Source organism: Dendrobates tinctorius, unplaced genomic scaffold (assembly GCF_039654945.1).
Source record: "Dendrobates tinctorius isolate UK_male_01 unplaced genomic scaffold, ASM3965494v1 ptg000046l, whole genome shotgun sequence".
Taxonomy (NCBI): Eukaryota; Metazoa; Chordata; class Amphibia; order Anura; family Dendrobatidae; genus Dendrobates; species Dendrobates tinctorius.
In genome coordinates, this window is record NW_027361714.1 from 47197232 (window position 1) to 47215881 (window position 18650).

At 45.0% G+C, this 18650-nt stretch overlaps 1 protein-coding gene across 4 annotated transcripts in view; it reads left to right on the forward strand.

The window, feature by feature from the left end:
- Positions 1-532: 532 nt before the first annotated feature.
- PEX7 (peroxisomal biogenesis factor 7) overlaps positions 533-18650 on the forward strand; it is a 350516-nt gene continuing 332398 nt past the window's right edge. For 2 of the 4 annotated variants that reach the window (XM_073575890.1, XM_073575893.1), the window contains exons 1-2: positions 533-843; positions 18414-18471. In XM_073575890.1, coding sequence (XP_073431991.1) covers positions 717-843; positions 18414-18471 — 185 coding nt within the window. In that variant the 5' untranslated portion in view covers positions 533-716. The remainder of the gene's footprint in view (positions 844-18413; positions 18472-18650) is intronic. The other 2 variants (XM_073575889.1, XM_073575892.1) reach the window with 2 other exon arrangements.

An 18650-nucleotide genomic window follows, 5' to 3' on the forward strand; every position in this document is an offset into this window, starting at 1 on the left:
CTAAAAACTCATTGTGGGCACAGAGCCTTAAAAACAAGGCATTGTCACATTTGCGTTTCTTTTTTTTTATTCTGTGCATTTTTAAAAATCTATTTTATACTTATTTGCTTTGGAAGCAGGGTTTGATGATTCCATGTGTAACTATACTCCAAGCAAGTGAGAAAAATAAAGAGCATTTTGAATTCTGTACAAAATCCTTGAAACCGTGGTTTTGAGTGAGACCTTTGAGGCTATAAATTATATAATAAAGGCCAATTCTTGTCAGCCAGTGTTTGTAATAATGGCTGACAAGAAGTGTTACTTATTAAGCGCTCATTTCACAGTGACCTTTCACCATAGTATAACCCCACTTGGCTTTAGGATACAAGGCTTTACACGTACATCACAAAGTCTGTGTGCGGCGCCGTCCACACAGCACAATTACAGAATTCTGTAGCAGACGGTTGCATGATAAACATTCCCGCCTCTATGCTCATTGGTTCGAGGTTTGCCACGTGACTTGAATCCTGCCGTGAAAGCGAGGCTTGGTTTCGTTTTCCCAGAATGCGCCGCTTTCCGTGCTGTGTTGAGATGCTTGTGACAGCTGATTGGTGCCTTGTACGGCGCACCGGGAAGTGAAGCTGTCAGTTCTACAGTAACCAGCGGGCGCCTCCATTGTTGGCTGCAGCAGGCGGGACGGTACTGGCGGCTATGCCCTGGAGGTTGCCATACAGGACATGGCATCAGCTGGCGGTGTGACCCGGGCAATCCGCCTACCTGGCAGACACGGTTATGCTGTGGAGTTCTCTCCGTATGTGCCCACCCGCCTGGCATGTGCTGCCTCCCAGAACTATGGCATATCAGGTGAAGGAGCCCATTACTGCCCTAGTGGCGGATATTCCCTTATGTGTTAGGCCTCCATTATTGTGCCAGCTCGTGAGAGCCCACGGAAGAAATGTCTCCAGTGTAATAAAGGTGAAGTGGGCAGTGTGATCCACTCGTGACACGTGCGCTGCTCGCCAGCCTTGTGCCCAGTGATGGCGAGAAAGCGGGCAATCAGATGACTCCCCTCTGTTAGGGCTTAGGGGGGACCTCGTATAGGGAGCGTATGTTGCCCCTAAGGGCTAGCGCATAACACGGCAGCGGGCTATGTGATGTCTTATCGGAGAGCGCTCGGCCCCATGTTACACTATGGGGCAGTGCCGATGCGGCATGAGGAAATAATCGCAGCGTTCTGTGAGACTCGGATTGTGCGCCCCATACGAGTCTGTGTGCTTATAAAACATCGGACTGCACTCGGATGTCAGGCTGGTTTCACATTTGCGCTTTTGTGCGCAGCGCATCGTGCGCACCCGTGCGCATGCGCACCTATATTTAACATGACGTGCGCATGGTCTTGCGCACACTTGCGTTTTTGTGTGCATGCGTTTTTTTGTCTTTCACGCCAGGCGCGCCAGACGCAACATGTTGCATTTTTTGGTGCGCCCTGTCTCGGCAAAAAAACGCATGCGCATGCTTGCGCACGGAATGCGCAAAAACAACACATTGACGTCTATGGGAACGCATGTGTGCGCATGGTCTTGCGCACGGTTGCGTTTTTTTGCGCATGCGTTTTTGAGTTAAACAAGTCTAGAATGTTCTCTAGACAATGGAAAAAATGTCACACCTAAAAACGCATGTGCATAAAAAACGCAAACGCATGTAAAACGCAAGCAACGCTGCGTTTTTTGACGCATCAGCGTGCGCATGATGTTAAAAAAACGCGCGTTTGTTTTGCGTTTTTCTTTGCGTTTTTTATGCGCCCGATGCGCTGCGCAAAAACACGCTAATGTGAAACTAGCCTTACAGTCGTTTGCATATAAAATAACTTTAAGGCCGGGGTCTGACTTGGAAGAAACTCGCACTAGTCTCGCATGTCAATACCCAGCACTCGGGACTCTGGAGTGTGTGGCCGCATAGGAAATCATGCAGCCGAACACTCCTGTCCGAGTGCTGGGTATTGACATGCGAGACTAGTGCGAGTTTCTTCCAAGCCAGACCCCGGCCTAATAAGTGTCTCGCTGTATACTAATTGGCACAATCTAGTCTGATGGGTGTTGGGGGTCTGAGCCTCATCTTTCAGTACAATCCCCACCTTGCATTGATGTGAATGATGTGTCCATCATCCATAAGTTCTTGCTCAGTTGAAGCACAGACGTGCACAGCTGCGCTTTGCTCTGTCCTTTAGCCCACAAAGCTATAAATCAATCTGCTCACCTTTCCTGGCTTCCAATAGCCTGATCAGCATAGAAAGCATGTTTAAAATGACACAAAGACAAGCCAAAGACTAAGGCAACCCCTCTTCATGTTTTTGATTGGTCATATTGCCATTATAAGGTCTCATATGATCAGATAAAGCTGGTAAAGATTGCCCTTCATTGTGGTGGTCTCACCAGTCTATTACATTTGGATGTATTTTATATGCTACATTAATAGATGTTGACTGAACGCTCCTTCACCATAAACCTGAGCATGCGTAGTAGACCTGCTGTCGTCTTCTTCATTGTGACGTCTTAGGCCTCTTTCACACATCAGGTTTTCGCCGTCAGGCGCGATCCGGCGCTTTTGACAGAAACCGGATCCGGCGAAATGCAATGCCGGATCCGGTTTCCCCCCCATTGACTTGCATTTGCGCCGGATCGCGCCGGATGGCCATGCGTTTCATCCGGTTTTCGCCGGATCCGGCAATGTGTCGCGATCCGGCGTCTGGAAAAAATGGCTACTGTAACGTTTTTTGTCTCCGGCGAAAAAGCCGGACACGCCGGATCCGGCGCGTCCGGCTTTTTCACACAATGAAAGCCTATGAGCGCCGCAATGCGCCTGATCCGGCGAAAGCCGGATCCGGTTTTTTTGGTCTGAGCATGCTCAGTAGCTCTGCCCACAAGACATATATAAAAGCAAGACAGTGGGACCCACAGCCACACCCAACATGCCACCCAAGAAAGCAACCAAGCGCAGCAGGAGAAGGCAGGAGACCACTGCAGCACCATCAGCACCACCACCACCCCAAATGGAGCAGCAAATGGAACATGCTGAGGAGGGGAGGCCAGCAGCAGATGAGAGACGGTAATTATCAAATCCCCCGTTCCTCCAAACTAGGGCTATTGAATATCAAGATATTCATTGGCCCTTTGTTTCTCTTTATTCAACAGCCGCCCAATAGATGCAGCAGCAGCAGCAATGGCAGCAGCTGGAACACCACCCACAGGCATGGAGTGTGGCCACCAGTAAGACAGCACATCATCTTCTGGGAGCCCTCCCTCGCATCGTCAGCGTTTGACGGTAAGTTTTTATTTCCAAAATCCATCATCTCTGTAATATATGTGTATTCATTGCCTTTTATTTCAAAACAGGAATCACAAGATGAAGAGGAGCTCCCAGAAGAAGAAGGAAGGGGTGGACAGACACTTGGAGTGGGCTCACAATTGGTAAGTTTTTTGCATCAAACGCAGAAACACAACATCACACTACACACAACACATAGAAAACAATGTTCTGCAGACCACACACAGCAAACAAATGCCTACATCCAAAGACATAACATTTTTTGTTTTCTTCTCTAGTCTTCCCAATCTGGTGCTCGGCCAAGAGGTCCTCGCAGTGCCTCCCAGGGTCGTCGGCGACAGCAACGCGGCGGTCACCAGCGTGTAAGTATAAATATTTTTGCTTTGTTTTTTTGCACTTTTTATTTCATTTCTTTTGTGGAGGCTAATTATGTTATCTTTGTCTTTTTCTTTAAGAGCCTTCACAGCGTGCTCCCGACTCTGACGGTGAGGATGGAGGACTCGATGTGGACCACCTCATCGATCTCGTCAGAGAAAGGGAGCCGCTCTGGAATATGGCTGACGGCCGCCACGCTGACCTTATCGTTACCCGACGACTCTGGGAGGAAATCTGTTCGCTCCTTGTGGGCCGCTGGGAGGACCTCGATGTTCGGGCCCAGATTAAAGAGCGTAAGTATATACAGTACCGGTTGCTTGATGTAAACCAGTGTTTCCCGAACTCCAGTCCTCATGGTCCCCACGGATCATGTATTCAGGATTTCTATTTACTATGGAAATCCTGAAAACATGACCCCTGGGGACCATGAGGACTGGAGTTTGTGAAACACTGATGTTGTATACTAACCACTCCTTTCTCGTTTCAGGGAACAGAATTGTGAATAGGTGGCGGTCTGTGAGGGATCGTTTCAAGAAGGAGTTCAATAAAGAGATGCGGCCCCCGAGTGGATCTGGAGGACGCAGGAGCAAGTACAAGTACGCACGAGCCCTGTCGTTCCTCCGGGAAACAATGGTCACTAGAAGGTAAATATTACACACCACATGTGACAAAAAAATGTTTAGATGTAACTTTTTTTTTTTTTTCAGCCAGGGCCATACCATGTCAGTATTTTAATTGTTTTTTTTTTCTCTTTATTCCACAGCACGGTGAGCAGCACTCGGGAGCCTGCACGATTGGACCCTTCTGAGGCGATCCCTGAGGAGACCGGCACCGAGGGACACTTCGACCGCCCCGGTACATCTGCACCTTCCCAGCCTTCTCACACATTCAACCCATCTGTCCCATCCACCAGCACAGGAGCATCGTGGCCGCCTACATTACATGAAGCTGCTGGTGAGGAGATCGCTTTCCCTTTACCCCACCCTTCTGCCCCTGCCACCTCTAGTACACCTGCGGGTACTGGGTGGCAGCGGCAGAGGGGTCAGGAAAAGAGTTATGCGCAAGAGTTCTTGCATCTGAATGCATCTTTCCAGAACTGTCTAAAAGTCTTGTCAGAGCAAATCTCCGCAGGCTTTCAGCAGATCAACTCCAGCATTCTGGAGGTGAAGACACTTCTGCAAACCATGCATTCAGAAGCAAGATCTTCGCCAAACCACACCTTTTTCAGGTCTGTTGTGGAGCGCATGGCAACACTATCTCCTACCCAGCAGATGCATGTAATGCATTCGTGCCACGGTGCTCTACAGCAGGTTACCTCCCAACCTCCACCTCCCACCACTGTAGTTCCTCCACCTGCACCCCCTCCAGCCACTTTCCATCCTCCCCCTCCTATTACATCTGCACCCCCTCCAGCCACTTTCCATCCTCCCCCTCCTATTACATACCAGCATCCTTCCCCGCACCAAACTCCTTCCCCGCACCAAACTCCTTCCCCGCACCAAACTCCTTCCCCGCACCAAACTCCTTCCCCGCACCAAACTCCTTCCCCGCACCAAACTCCTTCCCCGTACCACTTTCCATCAACATCATCTGCTCCTACAGTCCCTGCCCAACCCTCCACTCCACCGCCCACCACCTCTTCTGCCTCCCACATTGCAAAGCAATACGTTTTTGAGTAGAGACTGCTTCAGGGAAATTCTTCTAGGTTTCTAGATTATTTTAAATTCTTCAATGTTTCCAAACCCTTAAGCGCTTAAAGAAGCTTTAAATTTTTTTTAAATCTAAATCTGTGCATATGCATACATAGTGTGTGTGTCTGAAGATCCTCCCCTACCTCCACACTCTCCCTGATCCGTTCTGCTCCTCTTCTCAGTCACCGCTCTGCATATTCTCCAGGTCACTCTGAGCTCTGTGTGACCCAGAAGTGGCTTTTGTAATGTAAACCTATGGAGCGTCAGAACTAGACTCCATAGATGGAAATTTGAAGCCATATGTCCGGCTCACACAAAATAAGTCGGAGAGTCTGAAGTATGGTTTTGTCACTGAGAAGTGGAGCAGTGCTGGACACTGGAGAGAAGAGCAGTGGTAGGTGAGTATATTAAAATACATGCACATACAGATTCATTTAACCCCTTAATGACCACCAATACATCTTTTTACTGACCTGAGATATAAGAGAATATCATCCCCATACAGGTGACAATCCAGCAGCTGTCGGCTTGTACACTATAGCTGACAACTTGCTGTATCACAAACGATCAGTGTTGACACCGTCCATATTTGTTTAACCCCTTAATATTGCTGCTGTCAAAAGTGACTACATCAATTAAATGGTTAATAGATTGTTAGGCCTTCTGCTATAATCTAATTGACACTCCGAGATCATGATTGTGTCGTCCCTTTGTTTGCCAAAGCAGTTTATGGCCAAATAGTGGCCTTAAGGTACTGTCACACTTAGCGGTGCACCAGCGATATGACGCGGTCAGGATCGCTGGTGCATCGCTAAGTGTTTGCTAGTGAGCTGCCATACAGGCAGATCTCACCAGCGACATAGCAGCGGTCGGGGGTCGCTACTTACCTGTCAGACGAGACGATGAAGACGCCCGCCCACGTCCACGCGTCGCTCGTCGCCGCCACATGAAGCCCAGCAGGAAGCTGACGACGAGAAATGGACCCAGCCGATCTTGCGCGATCAGCGATAACCAGCGGGGGAGCCGGTCGGAGGTAAGTATCACACATAGCGATATCGCTAGTGATATCGCTGCTACGTCACAAAAACCAGACCGTTATAGCGATATTGCTAGCGATATCGCTTAGTGTGCCAGGCCCTTTAGCGTCTCCCGGCTCTAGCGGTCGGTTCAGAAGTTAGCGACATTTAGGTGGTAAACAAGCACTTTTTCATTCCTGCTATACCACACATTGCACTAATTCCTGATAATTACCTGAAGAGTTAATAAACTCTGACAGAAGTTTTCAATATGTCAGGGGGTGCTGTTTTTAAAATGGTATCATGTTTGGGTTTTTCCAACATATAGCACCCACAAAGTCACTTCAAACCTGGATAGGTCCCTCAAAAATATAAAATCTGTAAATTTCCTTGAAAAATTATTGCTACATTTTTAAACCTCCTAAAAGCCTAACAAAATACATTAGCGTTTTAAAAATGGTGCTGATGTAAAGCAGGCATGAGGGAAATGTTTATTAACCCATTTACCCCCAAGGGTGGTTTGCATGTTAATGACCAGGCAAATTTCTACAATTCTGACCACTGTCCCTTTATGAGGTAATAACTCTGAAACGCTTCCACGGATACCGGTGATTCTGACATTTTCTTGTGACATAGTGTACCTCTTGTTAGTGGTTAAATTTCTTTGATATAACTTGTGTTTCTTTGTGAAAAAAAAACAGAAATTTGGCGAAAATTTAGCAATTTTTCAACTTTGAATTTTTATGCCCTTAAATCACAGATATGGCACACAAGATACTTAATAAGTAACAACATTTCCCACGTTTACTTTACATCAGCACAATTTTGGAACCAAAATTTTATTTTTTTGTTAGGAAGTTATAAGGCTGTGTGCACACGCTGCGGATTTTGCTGCGGTTCCGCAGCGGTTTTGGCCGCTGCGGACCCGCAGCAGTTTTTGCTGCGGTGTACAGTACAATGATTCCCTATGGGAATCAAAAACCGCAGTGCAGACGGTGCGGAATTTTCCGCGGTTTTCAATCCGCAGAAAGAATTGACATGTCAATTCTTTCTGCGGATTCCCCTGCGGTTTGCCATCTCCTCCATTGAGGAGATGAAAAACCGCAGGGCCAAACCGCAGAGCAATCCACAGGTAAAACCGCAGGTCTTTTGACCTGCGGTTTCACCTGCGGATTTTACAAAATCCGCGCGGATGAATCCGCACCAAATCGGCAGCGTGTGCACACAGCCTAAGGGTGAATGCACACCCTGCGGATTTTTCCACGTGGATTTGCAGGTAAAGTTACCTGCGGTTTATCTGTGGATTTGCCTGCGTTTTGACACCTGGACAATGGAACAGGTGGAAAACCGCTGCGGAATCAGCAGGAAGAAATGACATGCTGCGGATTTAAAACCCCAGCAAATCCGCGAGGAAAAAAACGCAGCATGTGCACTGCGGATTTGAAATCACATTGGCTAACATTGTACTGTACTATGCGGAACTGCTGCGGATCTGCAGGGCCAAATCCGCTGCGGATCCGCAGCAGAGTCCACAGCTTGTGCACATACCCAAAGGGTTAAAAGTTGACCAGCGATCTCTCATTTTTACAACACCATTTTTTTTTTTTTTTTTTTTTTTTTTAGGGACCACATCACATTTGATGTCACTTTGAGGAGTTTATATGATAGAAAATACCCAAAAGTGACACCATTCTAAAAACTGCACCCTTTAAGGTGCTCAAAACCACATTCCACAAGTTCAGTAACCTTTCAGGTGCTTCACAGGAATTTTTTGAATGTTTAAAACAAGAAAATGAACATTTAACTTTTGTGGGGGGTAAACCACTGTTTGGGCGCATGGCAGAGCTTGGAAGGGAAGGAGCACCATTTGACTTTTTCAACGCAGAATTGGCTGGAATTGAGATCAGATGCCATGTCGCGTTTGGAAAGCACATGATGTGCCTGAACAGTGGAAACGCCCCAATTCTAACTCCAACCCTAAGGCTGTAGTCACACTAACCTGCGCAAAATACGCTCCGTATTTTACATGCGTAATACGGATCAATGACCACTAAATAGTGGTCCGTAGGTCATCCGTAAGCAAGGTGAGGTCGCGTATTTTGCGCATGTGTGTCTCCGTATGCAATCCGTATGGCGAGATTTTCTCGCAGCCTTGCAAAATGGACATTTAACGGTTTTGAGGCCTGCAAACAATTTAAATCATTAGCCTGCACCCTATTTAGACACTCAGAAACAGGTGGCTGCCTACATTCTGTACATTTCTCACCTTGCTTTCACGAGGTGTGTTGGTGTTCTTTGTGCAGCATGGCAGAGGGTCTGACATTCAATACAATTGAGCAGGTTCTCTTTACCTGACTTTTGTCACGGCGCTTTGGCCAACCATATCCTGTGATAGTGGATCCGCAGAGGAGGAGACGCATGTGGGTACATCCACTTTTGAGGCAACGACTCACAAGAGGGCATTTTCACCGCCTCTATTCGTCTCTGCGGGAGCATCCGGACAAATTTTACCAGTACTGTCGAATGAGCATTTCCACATTTGATCGCCTCTTGGAGACAGTGCGCCCTGGGATCACATTTCAGGACACTAGGATGCGCCAAGCCATATCTGCAGAGGAGCGACTTCTACTCACAATACGGTATGTACTCCACAACCACATTCTCTATGTTCATAATGTGTGTGTTAATTTATGTTTTTTGGCCTTCTTGGACAATGTTTAATACCCTCATCTTACTCAAAATATGTTTCACCTGACACAGCACAATGTTACATCTAATATGTACTGCATATCACTTATTCATTGTGCCACCAAATATGTGTGTGTTGTTCTCTCTCATGTCCTACCAAGTTTGGTCGGCATGTAACTGATTTTTTTTTTTTACTTTAGCCATTCTAACCTGGACTATTTCTGTTGTTCTACAGCTTCCTGTCCACTGGCCTGTCTTATGCCGCCCTCCACCATGAGTTTCTCATTGGAAAGTCCACCATTTCAGGCATAGTGAGGTCTACATGTGCAGATTTCTGCACAAGACTCCATCAGGTGTTCCTACCCGAGCCCAGGATGGAAGACTGGTTAAGGATTTCAAGGGACTTTGAGGAGGACTGCCAGTTTCCAAATTGTATTGGGGCCCTGGATGGCAAACATATCAGGGTGCGTAAGCCGCCGAACTCAGGGACCCAATTCTTCAATTATAAGCAATACTTTTCTGTTGTATTGTTGGCTCTGGTAGACCCTCAATACAAGTTTATAATTGTTGACATTGGGGCCTATGGAAGGACGGGAGACTCTAGAGTCTTCAATACTTCCATAATGGGTCGGCGGCTACGCACCAACCAGTTGGATCTACCACCACCACGCCAGCTACCAGGCTCCCCCGAACAATCAGTCCCTTATGTCCTTGTGGCAGATGAGGCCTTTCAGTTATCGCGTAATGTCATGAGGCCATATCCCCGGCGCAACCTTGACCACAGGTGCAGAATTTTTAACTTGCGCCTATCACGTGCTAGGCGACTGGTGGAGTGTTCCTTTGGGATTCTTTGTGCCAAATGGCGGGTACTCCAGTCTGCCATTCAGTTGAGTGAGAAAAATGTGAATGAAGTTGTGAAAGCCTGTGTTGTTCTGCATAACTTCACCAGGATACATGATTGCTCCTCCTCTGATGGTGTTGTGCGTAGGCCGGACAATGTGCGCAGGGTGAGACCACCTATCATCCCTCAACGTAGACCGCTCTCTGGCCTCAAAGTGCGTGATATATTCACTAATTACTTTATCTCACCTGAGGGGGTTACTTCTTGGCAAGAGAATGCTGTGTCTATGGTCTAATTTTTTTTTTGGTCAAAGTGTGTCTAAATATATATTACTCAAGCCTTTTTATGATTCTATGTGTGTTTCTTTGCATTGGTTGGTGTCTGTTAGTATGTTGTGAGGGATAGTGAGAAATCACACAGAGACGTTAACTAGAGTAGACAAATTTTTAGTTTTGCCTTTTTTTTTGGGGTTTTGCTTAAAGGCAAACATAATTTTGCCTTAACACAAATTTGGCAATGGCCAAAATGACCCTTTGGGCCTTCGTTAACTTGATGTAACATTAACATACCAGAAAAAAACTGCAACAAACATTATGCAATAACAACATTGCTGCATGCCTACATTAACCTGGATTAGGCAACAAAGGGTGAGCTCCATCACCAAAATAAAGTCAATAAGATAACACTCACATTTCCTCATAATGTTTTCCAAACATAGAAAGATTCCACCATGACAGGCAAGGCTACCTCACAGCTTTCACACAGATATTACCTGTCTGTAGAACAGACAATATTTAAGCATGCTATACTGGAAAGGATGAAAATACAAAACTCACTTGTTAATACATAGAGAGAGCGTGATATTGTGAATGCTGGTCGCCTCAAATTGGTTTACTAGAGAATGCTAATAACAAAGTTGACTACTTAACTAAAGGCAAGCACGCCTTTCCTATGCATTAGCAAGTGGTTAGTGTATTTTCATCCTTTCAGGTAACAGTATAGCGCATTTAAATATTCTCTTTTATACACACATGTAATATCTGTGTGAAAGGCGTGAGGTAGCGTTGCCTGTCATGATGGATTGTTTCATATGTTTGGAAAACATTGTTTACAAATGTGAGTGTTAAATTATGTTCTAAATGTTGGTGAAGGAGAACACCTGTTTTTTTGTCTAGATTAGAAGCACCAGTTACATGTCACTGGACATCTCCAAAGTTTTGATTCATAAATCCTCATATGTAGGGGAAGGGGAACGGGGAGGAACAGCCTGTGGGTGCTGCTGGACATTGTGGCCAACATCGCCCTGTGTGGGGCCATACTGTTGCCCATGATGCTGTTGTTGTCCAGCCTCCTGGGCCTGTTGGTGATACTGGCCAGAGTAATAATGATGATGGTGAGGGGCTTCTTGTTGGCTATGGTAGGCCCTTGGCTCATACCCACCAAGATAGCCAGATCGTCCCCAACCAGGTTGGGACCAGCCTCCAACACTGGGTGGGTACAAGTGGCCATATTGGTGGGGTTGGCTTGATGAAGACATTTGGGGCTGCGGAATAGAAGGATGGGTAGGGGGAGGAAGGGGTTGAGGTGTTGGCCCACGTATTAGGGGCTGTTCAGACCCTGCTTGAGCAAGCATCTGTGTGGATGGTCTCATGCGCATTAAATTTCTTGGTGACAGCTGCCACCTCTCCAGAAATTCAAAAACCTCATATGGGGTATTGGGGGGGGGTGCTTGCATCAAGCAGGATCTGAATACACCCCCTAATACGGAGCCTGACCTCACGGGTAAGGGCACAGAGATAAAGGGTGAGGCTACGTGCATAGGCCTCCTCACCATCATCTGTAGTGACTCTGGACAAGTAATTCAGCACCCCAGTGTCCACATTGGTCCTGCTCTCTTGAATGGCGACCTGGCGCCGCCTTCTTATTCGCCGTGTTGCTAGAGCAGCCTGTGGGGAGGGCCTGATCTGGGCAGTTGGGCTGCTGCTCAAGTTGCCCATCTCTTCCAGGATGGGTGAGGTTGCAGCTGCAGACCGTCCTGGTGGTGTGTTGTGTCGGGCAGCCATTGTGTGCTCTTGTGATGCCTCCTCTTCAGACATCCTTCTTGTAGGGGGAGAAGATGGGCCAGCCACCTCATCCCCTACAGGATCTATAATGGGCTCTGCCTTTGAGGCCGTTCCTCGATCCGTAAGGTTGGATTGAGTTCTGTTATGAAATAGAACAGAGGCAAAAATACATCAATATTTTTGTCCCTGTAAAGTATTTGTGTAATGTTTTTGTGTCATGTGGTGTGAGGTATGTACTTACGGTCTCAGAGCCAGAATTGGGGCGAGGAAGTTCAGCCGGTCATAATATATATATTTCCGCTTGACATGGCCAGCATCCCCACTCCTGGACCGCTGCTGGCGTTCCCGGCGGTACTGGTCCCGGATGCTTCTCCACCGTTTCATCACATCTTCCGCTGCAATGTGACAGGAAAGATTGTCAAAATCACATATTTGAGAGGTCACATTTTCAAACAGTAGTCTAGGCATTGGGCCTTATGGGGTGTGCGTTCTACCCATGGTGGCATATGTAATTGGGCCGATACCCAGGGTCTCATTAGCTCCCCTGAAACTAATTTTTGTGGCTAGGAGGATGAGGAGCTTGTGGCCTAAACCCCTAATTATGGCTGTGTGAAGCCACGTGTCACATCCTAATGTAACGGCCTCATGAGGCTAAAATTACATGCCCAGGAAGGGGGGGGCTGATTGTAGAGTCATTTTATAGCGCGCGCTAACGTTAATTACATTTTTATGGGTGCACTTACGAATTTTCTGCTGCTCATCACGTGGTCTGTCACCGAAGTCATGGTACATCTGGCGACAGATGCGCCTCCATGACGCCTCCTTTCTTGTGCGGTTCGCATAGTTTGCGTCGCGTGGGTCCCATATTTCTGGACGCTCCTGCACCAGCACAATTAGCATCTCCACATTTATGTAAGTGGGCGCCATGCTGCTGCTGTACTCCGTGGAGGCGTACTTCCTGGATGTCTGGAGCGGTTTTTGAGGTCATTTGCATGTCTACGCTTCCTGATGATGGATTGGCCCATTTCCTGTTCACCAGCCAAAAGACCTGCGTATTGCTCGCAGGTCACACGTGTGTTCAGTGTGTAATCCGTATTTTTTGCGCACCCATAGACTTGCATTGGCGTGCTACGGGTGTAGTACGCTGACAATCGCAGCATGCTGCGAGTGGCACAGAGCGGAGGATACGGAGGAGAAATATACGCCTGGTGCGAGTGACCCCATAGAGAATCATTGGTCCGTGTCTAATGCGTGCTTTTTGCGCCTCTCACGCACCTGTATTCCTCGCCAGTGTGACACCGGCCTAACCCTAATCCAAACCCTAACCCTAATGGGAAAATGGAAATAAATACATTTTTTTTAAATTTTGTTATTTTTCCCTAACTAAGGGGGTGATAAAGGGGGGTCTGATTTACTATTTATAGCGGATTTTTATGTTTGGCAGCTGTCACACGCTAAAAGACACTTTTTATTGCAAAAAATAGTTTTTGCATCACCACATTTTGAGAGCTATAATTTTTCCATATTTTGACCCACCGAGTCATGTGAGGTCTTATTTTTTGCAGGACGAGTTGATGTTTTTATTGTTACCATTTTCGGGCACATTACATTTTTTGATCACTATTTATTCCGATTTTTGGGATTCAGAATGAACAAAAACCAGCAATTCGTTAATTTCTTTTGGGGGAGGGCGTTTATACCGTTACGCATTTGGTAAAATTGATAAAGCAGTTTTATTAATCGGGTCAGTACGATTACAGCGATACCTCATTTATATTATTTTTTATGTTTTGGCGCTTTTATACAGTAAAAACAATTTTATATAAAAAAATTATTTTTGCATTGCTTTATTCTGCGAGCTATAACTTCTTAACTTTTTCACTGATGATGCTGTATTATGTCTCGTTTTTTGCAGGACAAGATGACGTTTTCAGCGGTACCGTGTTTATTTATATCCATCTTTTTGATCGCGTGCAATTGCACTTTATTTTTGTTTGGCGGTATGATGATAAAGCATTGGTTTTTTTTTTTTTTACCTTTTTTTTTGAAGGGGTTCACTAAAGGGGTTAACTAGTGGGACAGTTTTATAGGGCAGGCCGTTATGGACGGGGCAATACTATAAAAAAAATACAGAAAAAAATATTTTATTAGGGAAAATTTTTTATAATCTATTTAGGCATTTTTTTAAAAATAGTTTTTAGACATGGTTTTTTTTATTTTTTACTTTATTACATTGTCCCGGGGGACAGGCAGTGCAGGAGGCTTCTCAGCAGGCACTGAGAAAGCTACCTCACTGCAGGACCCGGAAGCCATCTTAGATCCGGGGGCCTGCAGGGAGGAGGCCCTCAGACGCGTTGTTTCAAGGATTTCAGGGAAGCATGCAGGGAGCCCCCTCCCTGCGCGATTCTTCCCTGTGCCCTTGGTACATTGCGATCATGTTTGATCGCAGTGTTCCGGGAGTAAATGTGCTGGGAGCAGTCCGTGATCGCTCATGGCACATAGTGACGGGTGTCAGCTGTGATAATCAGCTGACACCCGGCTGCAGTCAGCTGACACCCGGCCGCGATCAGCTGCGCTCCCTCCATGAGCACGGCTGATCGCGATGACGTACTATCCTGTCCTTGGGCATACGGGCCCAGGACACCTGGACGGGATAGTTCGTCAGATGTCAGAAAGGGGTTAATGTATGTGTGTGGTATGACTATTTGGATTAAAGGGATAATCATTCAAAGTTTGAATTTTTTTTACATTTTTGTCAAATTTCTGAAATTTTTTTATGAATAAACACAAAATATATCAACCTAAAATTACCATTATCATAAAGTATAATGTGCCACGAAAAACAGTCTCAAAGTCAATGGGATTTATTGAAGTTGAGTTATCACCACATAAAGTGACATTGGTCAGAAATTAAATTGGCCCCATCACTAAGGGGTGAAAAAAAAATCTTTATGGAAGTGTTTCTTTAAAAGGAATGACATCTGTCAGAGCATGTGCACAGCAATGTTGTTTTTATGTTGCTGTGTGCTATATTTGCTCTTTGTGCTGGCCGTATGTCACTTTTTCACTTGGAATCTATTGAGAAACTGGGTCTGAGCAGAAAAAGTAAATTAATGTGCATGCAAAATGTAATTGCATATGAACACATGACCTTTACACAGAGAAAAACAAAACACAAAACAAATATCCTGGAATAAAAAAGTAAAAAAATATATATATTGCAAAAATTGCATGAAGGTAGTAATAATAGTAATAATAAGGGTATTTAGTTAACATAATTTTGATCAAAATAATGTAGAAGCCATCCCGCCACGTCACGGCAACCCTTGTGGGACAGTCCTAACTTTTGTATTTAAAACCTTTCCACTTGTCAAGTGACGTAAATGTGAACAAGGAGAGAGGGACTGAGCCACCAGTAATAGTATAGGCCAGACAGGATGGATTTTCCAACTCAGAAACAGGGCGGTTACACCCTTATATGCACAGAATGCACAATGAAACAATTGAGAAACTGGGTCTGAGCAGAAAAAGTAAATTAATGTTCATGCAAAATGTAATTGCATATGAACACATGACCTTTACACAGAGAAAAACAAAAACAAAACACAAAACAAATATCCTGGAATAAAAAAGTAAAAAAATATATATATTGCAAAAATTGCATGAAGGTAGTAATAATAGTAATAATAAGGGTATTTAGTTAACATAATTTTGATCAAAATAATGTAGAAGCCATCCCGCCACGTCACGGCAACCCTTGTGGGACAGTCCTAACTTTTGTATTTAAAACCTTTCCACTTGTCAAGTGACGTAAATGTGAACAAGGAGAGAGGGACTGAGCCACCAGTAATAGTATAGGCCAGACAGGATGGATTTTCCAACTCAGAAACAGGGCGGTCACACCCTTATATGCACAGAATGCACAATGAAACAATTGAGAAACTGGGTCTGAGCAGAAAAAGTAAATTAATGTTCATGCAAAATGTAATTGCATATGAACACATGACCTTTACACAGAGAAAAGCAAAACACTTTTTTGTTCCAGGATATTTGTTTTGTGTTTTGTTTTTGTTTTTCTCTGTGTAAAGGTCATGTGTTCATATGCAATTACATTTTGCATGCACATTAATTTACTTTTTCTGCTCAGACCCAGTTTCTCAATTGTTTCATTGTGCATTCTGTGCATATAAGGGTGTGACCGCCCTGTTTCTGAGTTGGAAAATCCATCCTGTCTGGCCTATACTATTACTGGTGGCTCAGTCCCTCTGTCCTTGTTCACATTTACGTCACTTGACAAGTGGAAAGGTTTTAAATACAAAAGTTAGGACTGTCCCACAAGGGTTGCCGTGACGTGGCGGGATGGCTTCTACATTATTTTGATCAAAATTATGTTAACTAAATACCCTTATTACTATTATTACTACCTTCATGCAATTTTTGCAATATATATATTTTTTTACGTTTTTATTCCAGGATATTTGTTTTGTGTTTTGTTTTTGTTTTTCACTTGGAATCTGTAGTATGCATATGCACGTACCCCAAAAATGCTTGAAAAGCTCTTCAAAACTGCTTCAGGAAAGAAACAAACTGTACAAACAAGAAATGTTTCCTTAAATGGTTTCCACTAGAAAACATGTCGTCTTTGACCGCCTCAAAAAAACCTCAGGGTCCTATTCATGAAGGTGTTTTTGCGATTTTCACACACAAGCCCTTCCAACAAACTCATAAAAAAATTGTGGCATACCTTATGTGACAAATGCTGGTGGAGGCCTTTTGGAGGTGCTTGCCTTAAGATTAGGGGTGAGCGAACATGCTCGGATAGCACATTATCTGAGCATATGGACGTGCTCGTATATTAAGTTTGATTTTCTGCGGCTACATGATTTATGGCTGCTAAACAGCCTCAACACATGCGGGGATTGCGTAACAGGTAATCCCCACATGTGTTGAGGTTGTCTAACAACCGCAAATCATGCAGCCGCAGAAAATCGAACATAAGATATCACAAAAGACTTCAAACTGTCATTGATGAAACGGTATTAAGAAATGGGGTATGTAAACTTTTGATCAGGGCCATTTGGATGTTTTGGGTTGTCATTATGATTTAAAAAGAAAACACTGTAGTTTGACAGTAAATGGCTTCACCCAACCACTAACCATGAGTGGAGAAAAAGTTTTGGTGTCACCATTCATATTCTCTGAAAGGCCAAGAAAGCAAATATTCTGCCGGGGTATGTAAACTTTCGAACACAACTCTCTATATATTTGTTGTGAAAGAAAAGACTAAGGCTATGTTGTCACGATGAGCTTTGGTGAGTTTTTGTTGTTGCAGATTTTCTGCACCCATTAAGTAAAACATGTTACTTTCATTTTTTCGAAAATATGCTATGTGGAAAACTCACCAAGAACTCATTGTGGGAACGTAGCCTAACCCTTCAGGGGCAGAAATATGACACAGTGATGTTCAGATTTGGGGCCAAATCGTTCCATCTGTGGTCAATTTTAATTTTCTTATCTTCCAACCCTCTTATTATTAATAATTATTATTTATACGTAAACTACCTGCATTGTCAGGTTGGCATTGTTAAACTGATTGTTTTCTTCACACCAGGTTTCAATTTCAGTCTTGTGTATTCTGTGTTAGAAGTTTTCAGTTACTGAGATGCCCGTGCTCGGGGCAGCCTGTGGGCAGATCTTTCCTTGGTTTCTCTGACCTAGAGCAGGAAGATAAGACTCTGCCTATAGTCCCTCCCTAGATCATGAGCATCTCCTTCTCATTAACTGAAAACTTCTAAAGCCCCCTTTTCACATAGCGAGATCGCTAGCGATATCGCTAAAGCGTCACCGATTTTGTGACGCAACAGAAATCTCGCTACCTGTGACACGTACCTGTGACCGCCCCCCCCCCCGCTGGATATTGTAGATCGCGCTCGAATGTCCTGGGCCATTTTTTCCTCTTTGGCGTCCTGCTGGTGCCAACTAGCGACGCATGGACGCAGGCGGAAATCGTCATCATCGCTGTGGTGTGACAGTTAAGCGTGACCGCCGACGGATCGCTTATCGCTGCTGCATCACTGGTGAGATCTGCCTGTTTGGCAGCTCACTGACGACCATTTAGCGATGCACCAGCGATCCTGACCAGGTCGTATCATTGTCGGGATCGCTGGTGCATCGCTAAATGTAACGGGACCCTAACACTGTTTACTCAAGGACAACTAGATTTCTTCACCCCAGGTATCATTTTAATCCGTTTTACTCTGCCAAGCCTGACAATGCCTGTAGTTTGTTTAACAAAACTCTGCTTACAGGTTCGCTTTAAGTTGTATGTAATAATTTTCAATTGACCTATTTTTAGTAAAATGTCCATTTGCTTGTATAATTGATTAGCCTTACCTCAAACTTTAAATATAGTCCCTTTGTGTTTTTTTTTCCTTAGGTTGTGGTACTGTTTTCTTGCTAGACCAAAATGACGCAGGGCTTCTTTGCTTTAAGAGGTAATGTTTTATCAAAAATAACTATAACCAACTCTGAAAAAGTGAAGGATAAAATATGAAGAATGTTGAGGTTCTCAGTTAGCTTATAATGCAGGGAGCAGTGCACTCTGCCCGGGAACTGACATCAGGCTATCGCGCCTGCGTGTTGCGGAGGCCCCAGATCCCGCTCTGCAGTGTGT